At 41.8% G+C, this 17,887-nt stretch overlaps 1 protein-coding gene and 1 long non-coding RNA gene across 13 annotated transcripts in view; one reads left to right on the top strand and one right to left on the bottom strand.

The window, feature by feature from the left end:
* The window catches only part of ARHGAP24 (Rho GTPase activating protein 24), a 370,658-nt gene that overhangs the window by 49,323 nt on the left and 303,448 nt on the right, over positions 1-17,887 (bottom strand). For 11 of the 12 annotated variants that reach the window (XM_043545064.1, XM_043545065.1, XM_043545067.1 and 8 more), the window contains one exon: positions 5,694-5,816. In XM_043545064.1, the coding sequence (XP_043400999.1) occupies positions 5,694-5,816 (123 nt within the window). Of the gene's footprint in view, positions 1-5,693; positions 5,817-10,505; positions 10,511-17,887 lie in introns of all 12 variants that reach the window. The other variant, XM_043545069.1, reaches the window with a different exon arrangement.
* LOC122465438 lies at positions 392-5,761 on the top strand. The gene is made up of 3 exons (XR_006290299.1): positions 392-513; positions 5,057-5,271; positions 5,629-5,761. It is a non-coding gene; the product is annotated as an uncharacterized LOC122465438 (long non-coding RNA).

Below are 17,887 nucleotides of genomic sequence, written 5' to 3'. Positions count from 1 at the left end.
TTCTTTCACTTTATTTCTGTTTTCAAGCTCTGCAATCAAAGCTCAGGCCTTTCCTTTCTTTAAAAAAAATTGCCTTTTTAATCTAATCAGGAAAGGAATTTCATGTGCAAACAAGCATTAGAAGTCCTGGCTGATTTTTCATTTATTTATTTTAAAAAGAACGTTCTCCGTATTCTTCCTGCTCTTTTGGTTAAAAAAACAATATTGTTCAGAGCACCTTGGTAGCTTCCCACCCCCTTTCCCATTCCTAGTACCAGTTAACAAACAATAATTTAATTATCTGGTTAATTATTTATAGATCTGCTTGCTCCATGACCGGGATACCATTCCAGTCACCAGCCAGACCCTAAATATTAGTGATTTAACAGGGCTCATGCTCATATGCACAGACACCTGTGGAATACACACAAACCTTGTTTATAATACTCAGAAAAATTGATGATTGTACACGACTACTACTCTGAAACCGGTCTACATAAAACTACGTTTCACATCAAACACACAAATAATTTGGTAAGACAGGGCTCTCGTGATTCATTGTATTTTGTGCTAACTTTAGGCGGCGGGGGTAAAATGGGTGTTTTCCTTTTGATTAATTGGTTGGCTGAGTTTATTTGTTTTCTGTATTTGATTATTTTTATGCTGCTGGTTGGTCGACATTGTGATTGTAAGTCTAATTAATTGTTAGAATACCTACAGCTTTTGGATAGATAGATTTAAACAACAATTTTAAAAAATCCTATCTAAATAACATAATTATAAACTCTGAGGGCACAGACTTTGAGCTTGACTCTCATTTGATATCAATCACTGAAGTCAATGTTGATTTACATCTGCTGAGAATCAGTTCACTTATACGGTATTTATTTTCTCTGTGAAGCCTTATGCATACCTACGGAATTAGATAGCAAGTCCATTAATAATAATGATGATGATGTTAATAACATGGACCCTCATTCAGCAAAGTTAGTCTGTTTCAGGTTCGTTCTGGAGTAATTTATATAGAAAAAGGGTAGGAAATACACGTGTTGGTTACATATTGTCACAAAACAGCCAAAGAGACCTGATTAGGTCTTTTGGAGTTTCAAAAGTAGTACTTCAAATGAGAATCAGTTAAACAAACAGGCAACTCTCTAGACGCGCAATTCCCAGAGGTCTCCAGGCCCCAGGATACTGTCCGGTATCCCCGTGTAAATACATTAGAAACCTAAAACCACTCAAGATTGTGAGGCTCAATATCAACATTTGTGTCACAAATAGAATTCTCTCAGGAATGTTTCTCTGGTCCAGGATGGAAATCCTAGTCAGTGTGTGTCCATGCAGAATAGTCAACAGCCTGTTGGTCAGGGCACGGACGTGGGTCTTGGGGACCCAGGTTCAGTAGAAACAATTTTCAAAGCCTCAAAACTTTTCAGGAAATAGAAATGTTGTTTTCTGGCCAGGACTTCTCACAATCATTTACCTCACGTTTACTGATGGTTTGCCCACTAGAGTGAGACTCATTTTAGAGTTAACATATTTGCTCAAGAAGGCCAACATGAAAATGACATTTATAAAAGGCTTAAGTTGAATTAAAAATAATTCAATTAATAATTAATTCAAACAAACAGTAGTTCAACAATTATAGTCTCCCACCATGCCCAAGTCTTAATTGGTATTATGCAAACAATGAGCCTCATGTTTCAGAGTAGCAGCTGTGTTAGTCTGTATCCGCAAAAAGAAAAGAAGTACTTGTGGCACCTTAGAGATTAACAAATTTATTTGAGCATAAGCTTTCATGAGCTACAGCATCCAATGAAGTGGGCTGTAGCTCACAAAAGCTTATGCTCTGTCATAAATATAAAGGGAAGGGTAAACCCCTGTAAAATCCCTCCTGGCCAGAGGAAATCTCCTCTCACCTGTAAAGGGTTAAGAAGCTAAAGGTAACCTCGCTGGCACCTGACCAAAATGACCAATGAGGAGACAAGATAATTTCAAAAGCTGGGAGGAGGGAGAGAAACAAAGGGTATGTGTGTCTGTCTATATTTTGTCTTTGCCGGGGATAGACCAGGAATGAAGCCTTAGAACTTTTAGTAAGTAATCTAGCTAGGTACGTGTTAGATTATGATTTCTTTAAATGGCTGAGAAAAGAATTGTGCTGAATAGAATAACTATTTCTGTCTGTGTATCTTTTTTGTAACTTAAGGTTTTGCCTAGAGGGGTTCTCTATGTTTTGAATCTAATTACCCTGTAAGGTATCTACCATCCTGATTTTACAGGGGGGATTTCTTATTTCTAATTACTTCTATTTCTATTAAAAGTCTTCTTGTAAGAAAACTGAATGCTTTTTCATTGTTCTCAGATCCAAGGGTTTGGGTTTGTGGTCACCTATGCAAATTGGTGAGACTTTTTATCCAACATTTCCCTGAAAAGGGGGGGGTGCAAGTGTTGGGAGGATTGTTCATTGTTTTTAAGATCCAAGGGTCTGGGTCTGTAGTCACCTAGGCAAATTGGTGAGGCTTTTTTACCAAACCTTGTCCAGGAAGTGGGGTGCAAGGTTTTGGGAAGTATTTTGGGGGGAAAGACGTGTCCAAACAGCTCTTCCCCAGTAACCAGTATTTGTTTGGTGGTGGTAGCGGCCAATCCAAGGACAAAAGGGTGGAATATTTTGTACCTTGGGGAAGTTTTGACCTAAGCTGGTAAAGATAAGCTTAGGAGGTTTTTCATGCAGGTCCCCACATCTGTACCCTAGAGTTCAGAGTGGGGGAGGAACCTTGACATGCTCAAATAAATTTGTTAGTCTCTAAGGTGCCACAAGTCCTCCTTTCCTTTTTAATGAGCCTCATGTTCAGCTCTGCATTTGCACCAATAGGTGGCACTAAACATCATTACATTTGTGACAGTATCATGCCAGCTTCTGGGGTGCAACCAGTGGTTTCCATATGTAAATCCAGTCTCACCAAAGTCCATCTTACATCATAAATGGCTAAGGCGCCAGACTTGGATTCAGGAGATCAAGGTTCTATTTCTAGCTCTGTCACAGACCTCATGTACAAACCTGGGTAAATCACTCAATGTCACTTGGCCTCAGGTCTTCCCCTGTACACTGGAGATATTTCCCTACCTCACAGGGGAGTTGTGAGGATAAAGACATTAATATATGTGAGATGCTCAAATACTATGGTTGTTGAGATCATGTAAGCAGGTAGACTTGTAGCTCTCCTTTTCTCAAAACGGTACTGCTTGTATCCAAATGTGTTTTGCCATGGTAGCTGACAGTGATTTTGGGTTGGAATATAAAATGGGCCTATTATAGTTCAATATGCTGCCTGGTATAAGACAGATTTTTTTAAAAACAATGTCCTGTGTAGGGAATCACATCTAGAGTGCGGGCCCTTCCCTGCTTATCATGTAGGTCCCAAATTCCTTATAGGCTAGAGGGACATCTTTTACCATCCCTTTGGCAGGCATTTTCTCTAGGAATCCCCAAGCACCACTGAAGGCATGTTTGAGACTGTGCCAGACAGGCCTCCTGCTGATAGACGGTCACAGGGCAGTCCACCAGGCAGGGGGTCAAAGTTTCTGCCCAATATGAAATGTCTGACCTGGATAGAAGGTGAAGGAAGGTGTGTGGTTCCTTTGAAAGATTTTGTTCAAAATGATCATTTCCTTCAGGCTCAGGCCTCCTCTAGTTTAACTAATAGGTGGAAAAGGTGATTTTCAGCCAGTAAGAGCAGTTTTCTGCTACAACAACTGTTCTTCTCTGTTGCAAAACAGCATGAACGGTCTTGCTGAGGTTCCAGACATTGTTTCCATAGCCAAACAATAATGGTAACAAGAGAGAAGTTATCTGGTTTAAATACAGATGCTCTCATCTAATGGGAAAGTAGCCCCCATATCTAAAAGTAAGGGCTTAAGTGCCCTGAGAAACAATATGATTAATGTGTAAGCATTTTGCTTCCTGAAATGATGATAATAGTATTATCTATAATAGTATTATAGATAATAGTTGCACAGTGGTGCCCCCTCAGTATAAGGGGCCTTTCAAAGAGAGCAGGTGTGCTGGACAGACTGAGTAGGGCCATTTGCCTTTTCAGGATTTCTAACCAGAAGGAACAACTTATACACTTAATGCCCAAATAATGCCACAGGGCTTCTAGTAGTGTTCACTGCGTTTTATACAATATTATCAGTCAGATGCAGCTTTCAGGATTTGTGGGACCATAAATGCCAAGTTCTTGTGACAGGTACAAATTCTAATTGAATTAGACACCAAGATGCATCAAGATCCCTCTCATCTTACCCCGTGTGAAACAGCCTTCTCCATCAGCAAGGACTAGAACCAGTTGACCAGCTGTAGGAGTTGCTGAGAAAGTGTGTCCATGATTGTGTTGGGCAGAGATGAATACACTGTATTTGCCAATGTATTTTTGTTTTGAACTCCCCCCCGTACCTAACAAAATGTCTTTTTCTAGGAGCCTATATCATTTTTTTCTTCTCCTCATGCTAATATAAGGTGACAAGACTGAATCCACTATGTGCGCTGACTCCATTCTGTGCTTTCTGACTGCAGCAAATACAACTGCATGCTGAACAGAGAAAGGAGTGGAAAGAGAGCAACAGGACTGACACAGTGGTGCTGGAGGCCCCCCACTAGCAGCCTGCTCACCTAGGTTGTCATTGGGAACAGACAGGCATCCAAATAGACACAATAGCACGTAAGAACGGCCATACTGGGTCAGACCAAAGGTCCATCTAGCCCAGTATCCTGTCCTCCCACAGTGGCCAGTGCCAGGTGCCCCAGAGGGAAAGAACAGAACAGGTAATCATCAAGTGATCCATTCCCGGCTTCTGGAAACAGAGGCTAAGGACACCATCCCTGACTATCCTGGCTGATAGTTATTGATAGACCTATCCTCATGAATTTATCTAGTTCTTTTTGAACCCTGTTACAGTCTTGGCCTTCACAACATCCTCTGGCAAAGAGTTCCACAGGTTGACTGTGCGTTGTGAAGAAATACTTCCTTTTGTTTGTTTTAAACCTGCTGCCTATTAATTTCATTTGGTGACTCCCTAGGTTCTCATGTTATGAGAAGGAGTAAATAACACTTCCATCGTTACTTTCTCCAATATGCCATGTTGCATTTTCATTCTGTATCTTTTTCGGAAGAATATTTTCGGTATTGGGAAGAAAAACAGGACCCTCTTAGGTGAAAAGAATGGCTGTCTGATTAAGAGACAGAACTGGGAGTCAGGCAATCTGGGTTCTATCTTCATCCTCTGTGATCATGGGTAAGTCTATTCAGCAGTCTATGCCTCACTTTTCCCCACCTGTAAAACGGGGATGACAATACTTCCCTACCTCACAGAGAGATTTTAAGGCATATTTAATTAATGTCTGTAAAGTGTGTTGAAATCTTTTGGATGGGGGAGAAGCAAAAATATTTATTCATAATATTAATGCATGTCACCACTAGGGATTATCTCAGTTTACCTTATTCCCTAGGTGACAAACTGCCCATGAAGGACTGACTTCACCAAACCAATTTTCCTAGAAACCTCTATCATGATGGGAAAGATGAATGGGAAGTGCTTGGTCCAACTATTTTAAAGCATCTGGCTCACTCACTGTCTTTTCTTCTTCACTAGGACCTAAACACACAACAATATGTATCTTTTTCCTGGGACTCTTAAATTTTCTCTCCTGGACTTACCTCCTCCAAAAGGTGCCCATATAACCCTGCGAATGGATTTCACCCAGTCCTCCATGTCATTCTGTGTGCTGGCCATAAGAAGGTACGTCTCATGATGAGCTGTCATCCGCTCTCGGTCTCCTCCTGCAAGAGAAGACAATCACATATAAACTCTATCCCTTCCAGCCCAGCCAAACTCCTGCCAGCCGCCTACCACCAAACTGACTGCTGGAAGCTGCAGCAATGTGTAAGGATCCAAGGGTGTGGGTCCTTGGTTTTCGCAGGCCTAGAACCCAGGAATGTGCGAGGCTGAGGTCTCTTACCATTCCCTCACTGCCACCAAGGAAAACAGATGAAGCACCACCTCACTAATCTTGAATGGTCAGGCCCCACAGGGTCCTATCAGGACACCAAAGGCCTGGGGCACCTGATTGGCTTGCACCCATTACTTAAGCAAGGAAGCGACCCAGATGGGTTTTCTGAGCAACGGTGCAGGATCCCTGTTGCTGGCTGCTACATTGGATCAGGCCCTTTACCTGTCTCCTATGATCTGCATCCAACCCTGTTCCTAGTTCCTGCTCTGTTCCTGTTTCGTTCCCAGTTCCTGCCTTGCCCCTGCTCCAGGCCTGCTCCTTGCCACATCTCTGGTTCCTACTCCCATGCCTCATTCCTGACCATTGGCTCCAACTCTGACCCTTGGCTCATCTCCTGGCTCCAACTCCGGCTCTGACCGTTAGGCAAGACCACCTATGTCCCGGTTCCTAATACAATGGTTTGAAGTATTCAGACATAGATACCATGGTCTAGCTATGAAAGGCAGGAATATTTATCATCAGTCAATAGTGTGAAAAGAAAATACTGAGAGTATAGTCACCATCTGATTAAAAAAAGCTATTGAGAGGAGCAGATATTTTATTAGAGAAAATGAATATTCATAACGTTCCATTTTTGATAATATTCTGAGTCACCAACCAAAAGCACAGGCACAAAACATGGACCTCCTAATTCCATACTGCCTTGCATCTTGTATGATTTATACAGCTATACAGTGAGCACATTCTACACACACTTTGCGCAGATGGATAGGACAACAGAAGATGCAAGGCAGTGGAAAATCAGGCCCTTTAACTGTTCCCTACAGTTTCCATCCCTTTCCAGAGTTAGTAATTTGGCTATGTGACAAAAAATGCCTTCCTTTTGGCCAGTCCCAGGGTAGCTAAAGCGTGAGAAGGAATAGCGGTCATTCCTTCTCCTTCCCTCTCACTCACTCACAGAGAGCATATAATGCGTCGAAGATACATTTCACTCTTTTAAAGTTGCTAAGGACTGGAATAAGAAGATGCATTTTTGACCCATTAAAATACAACATGAGAGGAGCACAAAAGTGCCATTCTAAGCCTGAAGCATTCATTACTGGTTTTGCCTGAAGGGCGATTTACAGCATATACAGCAATATTCTGCTCTGTCACCAATGCTCAGCCAGGAACAGCCCTGACACTGACTGCAAATGACAGCTGCTTCAATGTGTTTCCGACTAGTGGAGAAAAAAAGTGAAAAGCACTACTAATCATTATTGCTGCTACCCACTTGGCACTTTATCTCTGAGAATGGTGCCAGCGTCTAGTTTTTGACGTTGATTCTTATTCAGTTCGCCACTGTCAATCAAAGGATGTCAGTGCCTTATACTTATTACACAAGCAGACATTTAACTTGCAAATGCTAAATGGCAAAACCAAAAACTGTGCATCAGTCTGCTAGAATGTTCCAAAATTCCACCTTTGCATCTGAACTCCCTTCAAGGGTACACGGTGTCCAGAGGCTGGAAACTGGATTCAAGGCCCCAGATTCAAGCCCACTTCTCTAGACCCAAAATCAGGAGCCTCTCTTTTTATTTTTTGGATCTGATGCAAAGGTTTATAAGGTCTGTTCTCATTTTGGCCTTCCCAGATGATTTGGACAAGACAGTAGAAATCTTTCAGGAACAGCTAGTATGTTCCATCATTCAAAAGGCAGTAAATCTCATTGTATCAGCTTGTCCATGATATTTACTTAAACTGTGGCTGAAATCTCATGAGAATTACGCATCATTACATGCAACCCCAAATACCAGTCCTGAATCTCTCTAAGAACTGACCCCAGCCCCAACTGAGATTTAGAGCCGACCAGAACCACTTAGCCAAAATATACGGACTGGGTATTGAACATGGAATATATTATATCTCTCCTAGATCTTTGTTACATGATTTAAACAAAAATAAACAACCCCACAAAAACACTGCATTGTGTTACTCTGCACCTCATTATTGCAATGTATTTATAGAGAGATTTTCCTCCTAAAGAATTTGAAGTATTTTACATTTCACCTAGCACTAAAATTCAGCCATTTCTGTATTGGAACATATCTTGTGTTTAACAATGCACTGCAAAAACTACACAACAGTTTAGGACAGGAATTGAAGTATGCAGCTGAAAGGAGAGGGAGAGGGTAGGAAATTTCTTGTACATAGGCAGAATATAATCACGTGAATGGAATTTGGACAGGAAAATGGGCTGAAAGACCTGAAGTTGCTGAAACCTTTTTATATCTATGTAAAATACAACGGAGGGTAACAAATATTTGAAGGAACACCATAAATGCGAACATACCCCAAATCCATATCTCCTTCCTCCAAAAGGTAACAGACAAACTTTAAACTACGTTCCGAGTACGGTGAAGACAATCAGCTCTCCAGAAGGAGAGTTGCAATAACCTTACAACTAGAAGCATTAGAACATGTGACCAACACAAAACCCTGCACATTTTGGAGGCTAATAGTGATGACATTGTAAAGGTGTGGACAGCTGTCATGGCTGAAGGGTGGGCTCCTATTTGTGATCCATCAGTCTTTTCAGTTTTCTTTTAATGGCCTATACATTCCACTATGGCAGATCATATGCCATTTAAAGAATAAATGATTTTATGTCAAATTAGAGGGTCTATACATTATAAATTGGATTAGTGCCAGAAGTCCAGATAGTTCATTTACACCATTCCAGAGTAGCACTCCAAACAACAGACTTGATTACATAACGATTTAGCTACATTTAATCTGTGTTTAACTTCATAACGAAGGAAAGCATAAAATATCTTTGGTCAGATGCTCAGCTAGAGAAAATCAGCAAAGGAGCTCAAAGGAGTTTACACCAATTGAGGATCTGTCCCCCTTGATGTTTGGTACATCCTTTGTGTGCTGCAATATTGGGCCTTTTATGCTTATCTTCCCTGTGAATAAATTATTATTTACATCATGCTACAAGTTTGCAGGATGCTTCGAAAGAAGATATTTGCGAATACACTTGCGTTCATTTGTTTGATGTAGGACTGTAAATGCTGGTTTATGTAGGAATAATATTTAAAATACAGGTAAACCCTGATAATTTGAACAGCTCAGAAGATATCTCTAAAATTCAGAAAATAAGAATTTCAGATCATAGGTATTTGGAGAAAGAAAATTATGGTTACATAGGACATTTCTAACTTTTCAATAATCCGATTTTATCCGTATAAAGATTTTCAGAGTTGCTGAGCACCCATAGGTCCTAATTATTTCAAGAGAAGTTTTAGGTGATCAGCACCTCTGAAAATACCCAACAGTAGGCACCCCAATTTTGAAAATGTAACAGATCACTAAGGTTGCACATGCACCCTTAACTCTGCCACTTGTGCGCACAAATCGTTATACGGTGTAATTACATGATCACATAGGGTCAGATTATGCCTTTACAGCACAAACTCTCACTGAGCTCACATTGGAAGCACAACAGTTGCACAATCATTTTAAAGGCTGCAGCTTATTCATCTCTCCCAGGCTGGCAAACTCCAGAGCCTGGTGAAGGCAGGCAGGGTGTGCCCATTATCCGGTCTCTCCTCCCTAGCAATCTGCACCTACCAGGGGAGGAAGCAAAACTCTGTGCTTGCCTGACTACAGGGACTGGCCCTTGCCCACAAAGTTGAAAGCTGCAGCTTGCACAACCATCATACACATCCTACTCCTTCACAGCCCTGGGCCAGGACCAGGGTTAGTCTGGCCCATACTGTTTCTTAAAGATATACTGTATCATCATGCCTTTTGCAACCCTTAGTATTCTCTTTTTTGGATCAAATCAGAGTCAGATTTATTAAAGGAATAGAGAATTTCAACTTGGAACGGAAAAAGTGAAGTTGCCCTACCCCGTGTTCAGTCCTGTATCTCGGACAGGTCAGATTCCCTCCCCTCTCTTTCCATTAGCAATGACTTATGGGTTCTCCCTCCTGGCCCATTCACTGGCTCTGTAAATAGTAAATACAGAATGCTACTGCACTTCTTGATCAAGGCTGTCTGTGACCACTCGAACCCATGCTGGGTACAGCTTTATGCAGTGAGCCGGCGCTGCTTGGATCTGAGCTAGGCAGAATATTTTAGGAACTTCTGCCAGCTAACAGGAAAACAAAACAAAACACATGCACATAATTAAAATCAGGAGAGAGATGATTCCTGGAGGGACAGCAAATGCGATAGCCTTTTTTTGCTTATTCCACATTGCACTATACCCTTTGAAAAAGATGAAGAGGTGCTTACTGAAATTAATGGGTGGTTGACTCCTGAAATACCGACCTAAACAGCTTTCCTGCATTTTCCCCACTATCAAGTAAACATGGGAAGTACATAAAATTCTTATGCAACAAAGTAAACCAAGACTTTATCAGATAATACATTCTTGTTTGTTGTACCTCTCTTTGTCCCTCCCCCACCCAGAAATGAGCAAACTTTCAGGGGACCAGGCCTTGTTTATGCTCTATTAGAACTGCATCACCTTTCCTCTACTCAAAGTGCTTATCAAGCTGAATTCATATTGAAAAACACCCTCAGTTTTCTGTTTATTAGCATCTTGGATTTACTGCTAACTGTAGTTCTTTGCTTCTTGCAAATGAAATGCACGGGGATTAATCTCCACCATTTTCTTAAAAGAGAATTTTCCCCCAGGAGAAACATCAAAACTAGGATTAACATGACTTTTTTTTTTTAAACTGAAAATAACATGGCCAACCTCAAAAATATATTCCACATTCTAATATAAAAATGTTGGAGCCATTTGTAAGGTGAAATTATTTCCTATTTTCTGTGCATTTCTTTCAGTTCAAAGCCCAAAGCACAGGTTTGAAAATGGAGACGTTAGAGACAGCTGAGAATTAAGGAAGATACAGCTGGATTCTGTGCAAACCCTTCACTCACTTTAGACTACTTATTATCACCTCATTTTAAGTTTCTGAAGAAAATACTGAATAACAATTGTAGTCTTTTAATGTTTCTCTTATGAGCGTCTACACACTGAATTTTGTCCATATATAGGCATTCATATGGGAGCTGCTGGGTGCTCAGCAATTTTGAAAATCAAGCCACTTATTTAGATGCCTAACTTTAGACACTCATTTTTAAAAAATCTTGCCTCTACAGACTTTTCCTCCTGTTTTTATTTTATTTTTGGCCTTGAAATCCCATCTTTCTTTCAATTAGCTTTGGCCTTAATGTGCCTTGGGACTTTCTTCCAGGTAAGGCTCAGCACTTCTCTATGTATGTGTTGATTAATGCCCATCTTTTCTTCCTCATTTCCTTCCATATCACCTGAAGTCTGCTGGTTCATCCACACTCCACCATAGAAGGAGTGCCTAGTTTTGTACAAATCTTTCGTTATAGAAGATACTGCTCAATGCAAATAGCTAGATGGTCAACAGATTCTATGCATCTCCCTGTTGGTAATTTGTTTAGCTGTTCCGAGTCTGAGCCTTTCGAAAATGTCACCTGTGGAAAATGTGTCTCATCTTTTTCCCTTTGTTCCATATGGCAGCCACTTCCTTACTCTATACAGGATGTCAAGATAACTGTTGTTTACCAGTTCAGGTCTCTGATTAACTTTTCTCAATACCAAAATAACTGATAGCCATGGCAGGCTTCACATGTGCTGCAAACGAGCTTCCCAGAAAAATGAAGTATTTCATCTCCTGCTTCTCTGGAAATGCAAGCTTCTGTTTCTTTCTTCCTTTTCTCTTTGTCCTTCATCAGCTTTGATTTTACAGCATTTACATTCACGCTTATTGGTCTGGACCATGAATCACCTCTTTATGTTACAGAGGTTACTAGATTAGAGTACAAGATTGCCACTGCAAAGTCAAGACAAATGATCTCTTCCCCTTTATTCTAATGGAGTTCCAAGATTTTTTAAAATAATCCTATGCACTTCTTAGCACCAGCACAAAGCAGAGGTGACACTTATATGACCTCAGCACTGATTTCACATCAGTCTACCTTAGTTTAAGCACAGCAACTTGACATGCCACACTGATTATGTACTAATGAAAACCAGTTTAGCCAGCGAGTCAGGTGACCCATTTACAACAGAGGGTCTCATCAACACTGTGAATTTTAGCCATGTTGTAACATGGGAATTGCCAGACTGAATCAAGCCCAAGATCCATTTGTCCTGTATCCTGTCTGTGACAGTGCCACTTTAGAGGAAGGTGTAAAAACCTCCTAAGCAGGCAGATGTGGGATTATCTGTTCCCAACGTTAGATCTCATCTTGATCTCCAATAGTTAGAGATTGGCTCAAGTCCTATAGTATTAATTATCCCAGCTGCAGTGAAGACAAAGTCTAAATTAAAGACCTTTCTTTAGAGCAGGCTAGGCTGAGCCATTCAGATGTGTCTCAGATAACCATGGCTGAAAGAACAGAGAGAAACAGCTACTCGAAGTTTATGGTGTTTTTGAATCACTTGACTGACAGCCAAAGACAGACAGTCCTTGCGGTACGATTTTAAAGTGTTTGGAGGCAGGGGGAAATGAGACTCAAGTTTTGCACAGGAGTTGTGATTGAGCTGTGTGATTTTACTAGGACTATTAATTCCGGTATGCTTGGCTACTACTTTTGCTGTTTTGCCCATCTTTGATCCAAGCAATATCAGGAATTGTGTGCATACTGTAAATTAAAGGAGACTGCAAAAATAGATCTATCCTCAGTTTGCATCCACTCACCAAAGAATCAACCCATTCCGGAAGCCCAAACCCTTCTTGCCTACTCAGAGGTTGGAACAAATGAAAAGCACAAGTAAAATACATATGTGGAGAGCTGTGAATTAACAGATGCCCTGGCACAACTGCTGAGATTGACCTTATTTATTTTTTCATTACTTCTCATGAGAAACAGACCTGCTCAGTGCAACACCGTGTGCAGTAACAGTGGTTTTAATTTGCCCTACCACTTCCCTTTATCTCTGTGCTTGTAGTCATAGATGCATAGATATTTAGGTCAGAAGGGACCATTATGATCATCTAGTCCTCTAGTCTAGTCCCTCCCCTACAGCACATTTTTTCCCTAAGTACACTAAATTTTAAATATTTTTATACGTAGCCTAATACTATCCCAAGATTTCCTTTCACTTGACTAATTACCACTGCAAAAGTGATTTGTCGTCCTGTTGAGAATAGCCCACATTAATTGAATTGTCTCAACCCCCCACTTGGTAAGGCAACTCCCGTCTTTTCACGTACTGTTATATATATCTTCCTACTGTATTTTCCACTCCATGCATCTGATGAAGTGGGTTTTAGCCCACAAAAGCTTATGCCCAAATAAATTTGTTAGTCTCTAAGGTGCCACAAGTACTCCTCGTTATTTTTAATCTCGTATCTTGTAAACCTCTACTAACTTGTCTACTTATTAGTAGAAAAATACAGAGAAAGTCTTACTGTAGCAATCGGGGACTCTGCTCCAGTTGACAGATAAACAGAGGGAAGAAATAGTTCACCATTTGTATAAATTCTACAGGATATGCAAGGGTTTCTGTAGTTGTGTTTCAGCAATGTGTCAGGAGTAAGCGGATGCTGTGAAAAAGTGGAGCGGTGAAGGCAGAAAGATACTGACAAAGCAAAGGAACAGTCCTGGAGCAACCTGGGGAGGTGACAATGGATCAGAGAGGCTGGGAAGAGCTGAGGAAACAAAAGCTGGAGAGAACTGGAGAACAAGAGATAGCATTGGAGGGGCCTGGGATCTGAGATAAAGTATCAGAGGCACCAGAGAGGCAAGGAAAACAGAAAAACAGCAAACAAAGCTGCCTGCAGGAATTAAGGGCTCAATCCTGCAAACTGCGGAGCAACTCCTGGAGGTGCTAAGAGTCTTTATCTCTCACTTATTTCAGAGGGAATTGAGAACACTCATTACCAGTATTGTCAACCTCAAGCATTCAAAACTTCAGAGTCAAGGGAAGAATCGGAAATTCTGCTCTGCTACAGCCACTGAACTTTTCAGGTCAAGCTACAACCACCTACATCTCTCCCCCTTAAGTTTGTAAATGTTCCTCAATAATAACTGAAAACAAGGGACTATTTACTAACATTTCTACACTTATAGGTGTGGGGGGCAGTGAGGAGGAGACAGCAAGCAAGATACCAAGAATCTAAGGTATATGTGGAGCAGACTTTACTATGGACAATATTTTGTATATCTTCGTGACTACATTATGCAAACGGATACTGTAGTGGTAGGCATCTTTGAATTCTGTTCAATCGACAAATCCATCTAGAGAGCGCCAGATGCTATAAAACATCAATAATTATTGTTACTATTTCATTTCTAAGCATTTTCAAAAGTTGTGCCACAAAATGAGTAAATATTCCTTGTTATTTATTCTTTTCCAAGTCTCAGCTGGTATCAGATCCTGCTGCTAGTATTCAGTCTTGCCAGCTATTATTCAGCATTTGCCTCTCTAGCAAAAAGAATATCACAGAGTAGGGGTGCATGAATGAAAGTCACAGCTGTGCTTTCTGAATATTGTCTTACCAGTGCTGGTGACTCTGAACATAATATTGACAATTGGGTTTTGGACAGTCTGTTATTCCGAGTTCCATTAAACTGAATTACCTCTAAATCTTTGATGACAGGTAAGAGATTGGGCTGAGACAGGTACACAAATTATAACTTCAGTTATTTTCATCAGAATCACCATGTAATTTACTCAACTCCTGTTGGGTTCTCAGTGCATTTTGTCAGTCACAAGGCAATAAGCAAGTAGAGACAGCCAATGTATAAGCCAATCTAACTTAAACCTTGTGTATTACTAACATCACTGCCAGCAAGAACACTGGTTTCAATAGACACAGTTGCTAAACAATTTACTGTTTTATCCAGTCACTGTGTCAGCTACACATTTTCTTTGGATTCAGCACTAATAAACCTTATAGAACAAGGGTAATTAAAAATATTGTAACTGTGGCAAAGGCACAGATCTTTAAAGACCTGCAGTTTTACTACGACAAATGTTTACTGTTCAGATTCATAGCATCCCAACTGTTCTTTTGTATTAGTAATCCTGAGCAACAGTCCTCTGCATTAGAGATGCTGTAATTTCATGTGAGCACTGGCTTTGTAACCCACGGAGTAGTCCAGCGAAAGTGCCTAAATGACAAAAGCCTCATAATAGCAGTTCATTCCCGACTAGGCATTGCACTCCATCACAAGTGGCCATTCACAGCCTGCTTGGGAAATAGCTGTATTCTCTAAACAGGAGAGGGAATTGTAAGCATGCATGAAGCTGTGAAATGACTGCCATTAGACCCCTCACACTAAGGTATGATTCAGGAATCATTTGGAAAGGATCTGTAACACATGGTGAATAACCTATGCTGGTAGCCTCCTAGTTATAGCTGCAGCCCTGAATCCCCATAATGAGTGATAGATTAAGATAATAATAACAAGGCTTTAATTATAAGGCAGCACAGCCACATATCAAGATGCTCAGGGTACTGCATAAGCAGTTAAGACAAGCCACTAACAATGGATAAATAAAAACACTGGAACTGTGTAAATAAATCAGAACTAGTAGGGTTGGGGCAGGGGGTTGGGGTGCGGGAGAGGGTTCAGGGTGCAGAGTCCCAGTGGCGTTTACTGTGGCTCCCGAGAAGCAGCCACCAGGTCCCTGCAGCCCCTAGATTCATGGGTGGCCAGAGAGGTTCTGCATGCTGCTCCCACCCTCAGAGCCGGCTCCGCAGCTCCCACTGGCCAGGACCCAGGACCAATGGGAGCTGTGGGGGCAGCGCCTGCAGGTGCGAGCACAGTGCGTGGAGCCTCCCCAGCGGCCCATGCATCCAGGAGCTGTAGGGACCTGCAGCCAGAACCATCCCTTGGATAGGGTGAAGATTGCCCCACACTTTGGGGAGCCCCGCGCTTTGGTAAAATCGGGACTATTCCGATATTTAGCACTTTGTCCCGCATCCCGACCGATGTATGGTCAGGATGCCATTTGTCCCAGTATTCAGATGAGGAGGTGGGTGGGGAGGCAAGGCAGGTGGGAGAGCGGGGTGAGGAGGCTAACGGCAGGAAGGCAGGCAAGCGGGGAGCAGAGCGGTGATCAGGCAGATGGCGGGGAGGGGGTGTGCCGATGGACAGCGAGGAGACTAGCGGGGAGGTGAGTGACGGGCGAGTGGGGTGAGGAGGCGAATGGCAGGCGGGCGGGTGGACAGCAAGGAGGAGAGCGGGAGGTGGGCGGAGATGAGGAGGCAAGCAGCGGACGGATGTCAAGGAGACTAGTGGGGACGCGAGCTACGGGCAGGCAGGTGAGGAGGCGAACGGCAGGTGGGTGGGTGGCCGGTGAGGAGGTGAGCAGCAGCTGGGAGGTGAGGAGGCAAGCAGCGGACAAGTGGGCGGGCGCACCGGGTGGATGGCAAGGAGACTAGCGGGGAGGCTGATTTGTCCTGGGTCCCGCACTCCACTAGAGACAGCCCTGCCTGCGACCATTTCTGTGAGCCATGCAGAGCTAGGGCAGGCAGGGAGCCTGCCTTAGTCCCAGGCCTCTGCTGCACCGCCAACCGGACTTTTAACGGCCTAGTCAGCAGTGCCGACCGGAGCCGCCAGGTTCCCTTTTCGACTGGGCATTCCAGTCGAAAACTGGACACCTGGCAACCCTACCTGTTCTATATAGACTCTTCCTTATTTCTCTGCTCTTCAGTGGGACCCTGCTATTGTCACTACACTTGCCTCGGTCCTATCTTTTTCTGTCCTAGTGCCATTCCCAAACATAGAAACTTCCTCTTCCAACTCTACATATCTCTTTTACTTAAAGGGACAAGACCCAAAACATTCTATTTACTATGTTGATAGCAGCATATACTGAAAGGCCATCACTCCATATGTCCCTCATTACAGGTCTATATTTAACAAGCCCATAGGGCAATGGCACACATCATTGCTTTTCTGGTTAATCAGTGTCAAACAAGGCTCAGAGGAATTCTTGTTTGTCACTTTGAAAAACTCTTCCTGGGAGGCTGAAACTTTTACTAGTGTTGTGAAAAGGCTTGTAATGTGAAACCTGGTTCTATGTAATTGAATTTCATAGTTCTGCTGTTCTACTGATATGATTTTCAGACATTTTTCAGAATATTTTACAGAAATTTTCTATGTGCACTAGTGATTTCCCTTTCTGCTTATGCTAGATTTGTGCGCAACTACACTGGATTTTCTTTTTTTACTGACGTCCAATCTTTGTTTTTTAAACCTGTAGCTATACCTGCAACTCCCTTCCTTCGCCCCCACAGTCAGAGAGAAGCTGAACTCAAAAAAGCAGGTGGACAAAATTATTTCAAAATCTCAATTTCAATCACTTAACTCATAACCTTAAATAAATCAGACTTCTTCAAAGCTCTGATGGCAAAGATCCTATAATAGAATCCAGCAAAATATTTTCAAATTAACATGAAGCCTAACAAACAACATTACACCAAACTATTTATGAAAACTGTTTGCTCGAAACATTATATGGCACACAGTATTAATCAAGTGTTATGGCTACTGTAGGGCAACAGAGAAGAGACTCAGTGGAAACAAAAAAGAACAAGATGGGCTCAAGACAACTGGTCTTTCAATCACATGTCTGTTGTGATGGAACCTTGTAGTATTTTTGCTTGCGGTGAGAATCATAGCTCATTAAATAGATCAAGTCAATTTTGCCAAAACCAGACCCATTTTTCTAAATCCTCACCCTGAACTTTCGGGATTGGAAGAAATGGCACTAGTTACAGCCCAAGCATTTTAATACACAGTTATCTATCTAGGTACTTATATGGCCCCATTGCTGTACCACAATATATGGGCATCTGCTAAGTATTTAAAAATAAAAACAAAAACCATCTCTCTCTTACTTCCAAGTCT

The sequence above is a fragment of the Chelonia mydas genome, chromosome 4 (assembly GCF_015237465.2).
Source record: "Chelonia mydas isolate rCheMyd1 chromosome 4, rCheMyd1.pri.v2, whole genome shotgun sequence".
In the NCBI taxonomy this organism is placed as follows: Eukaryota; Metazoa; Chordata; order Testudines; family Cheloniidae; genus Chelonia; species Chelonia mydas.
Note: the sequence above shows the minus strand (reverse complement) of the source record. Positions and strands in the feature narration are given on the sequence as shown.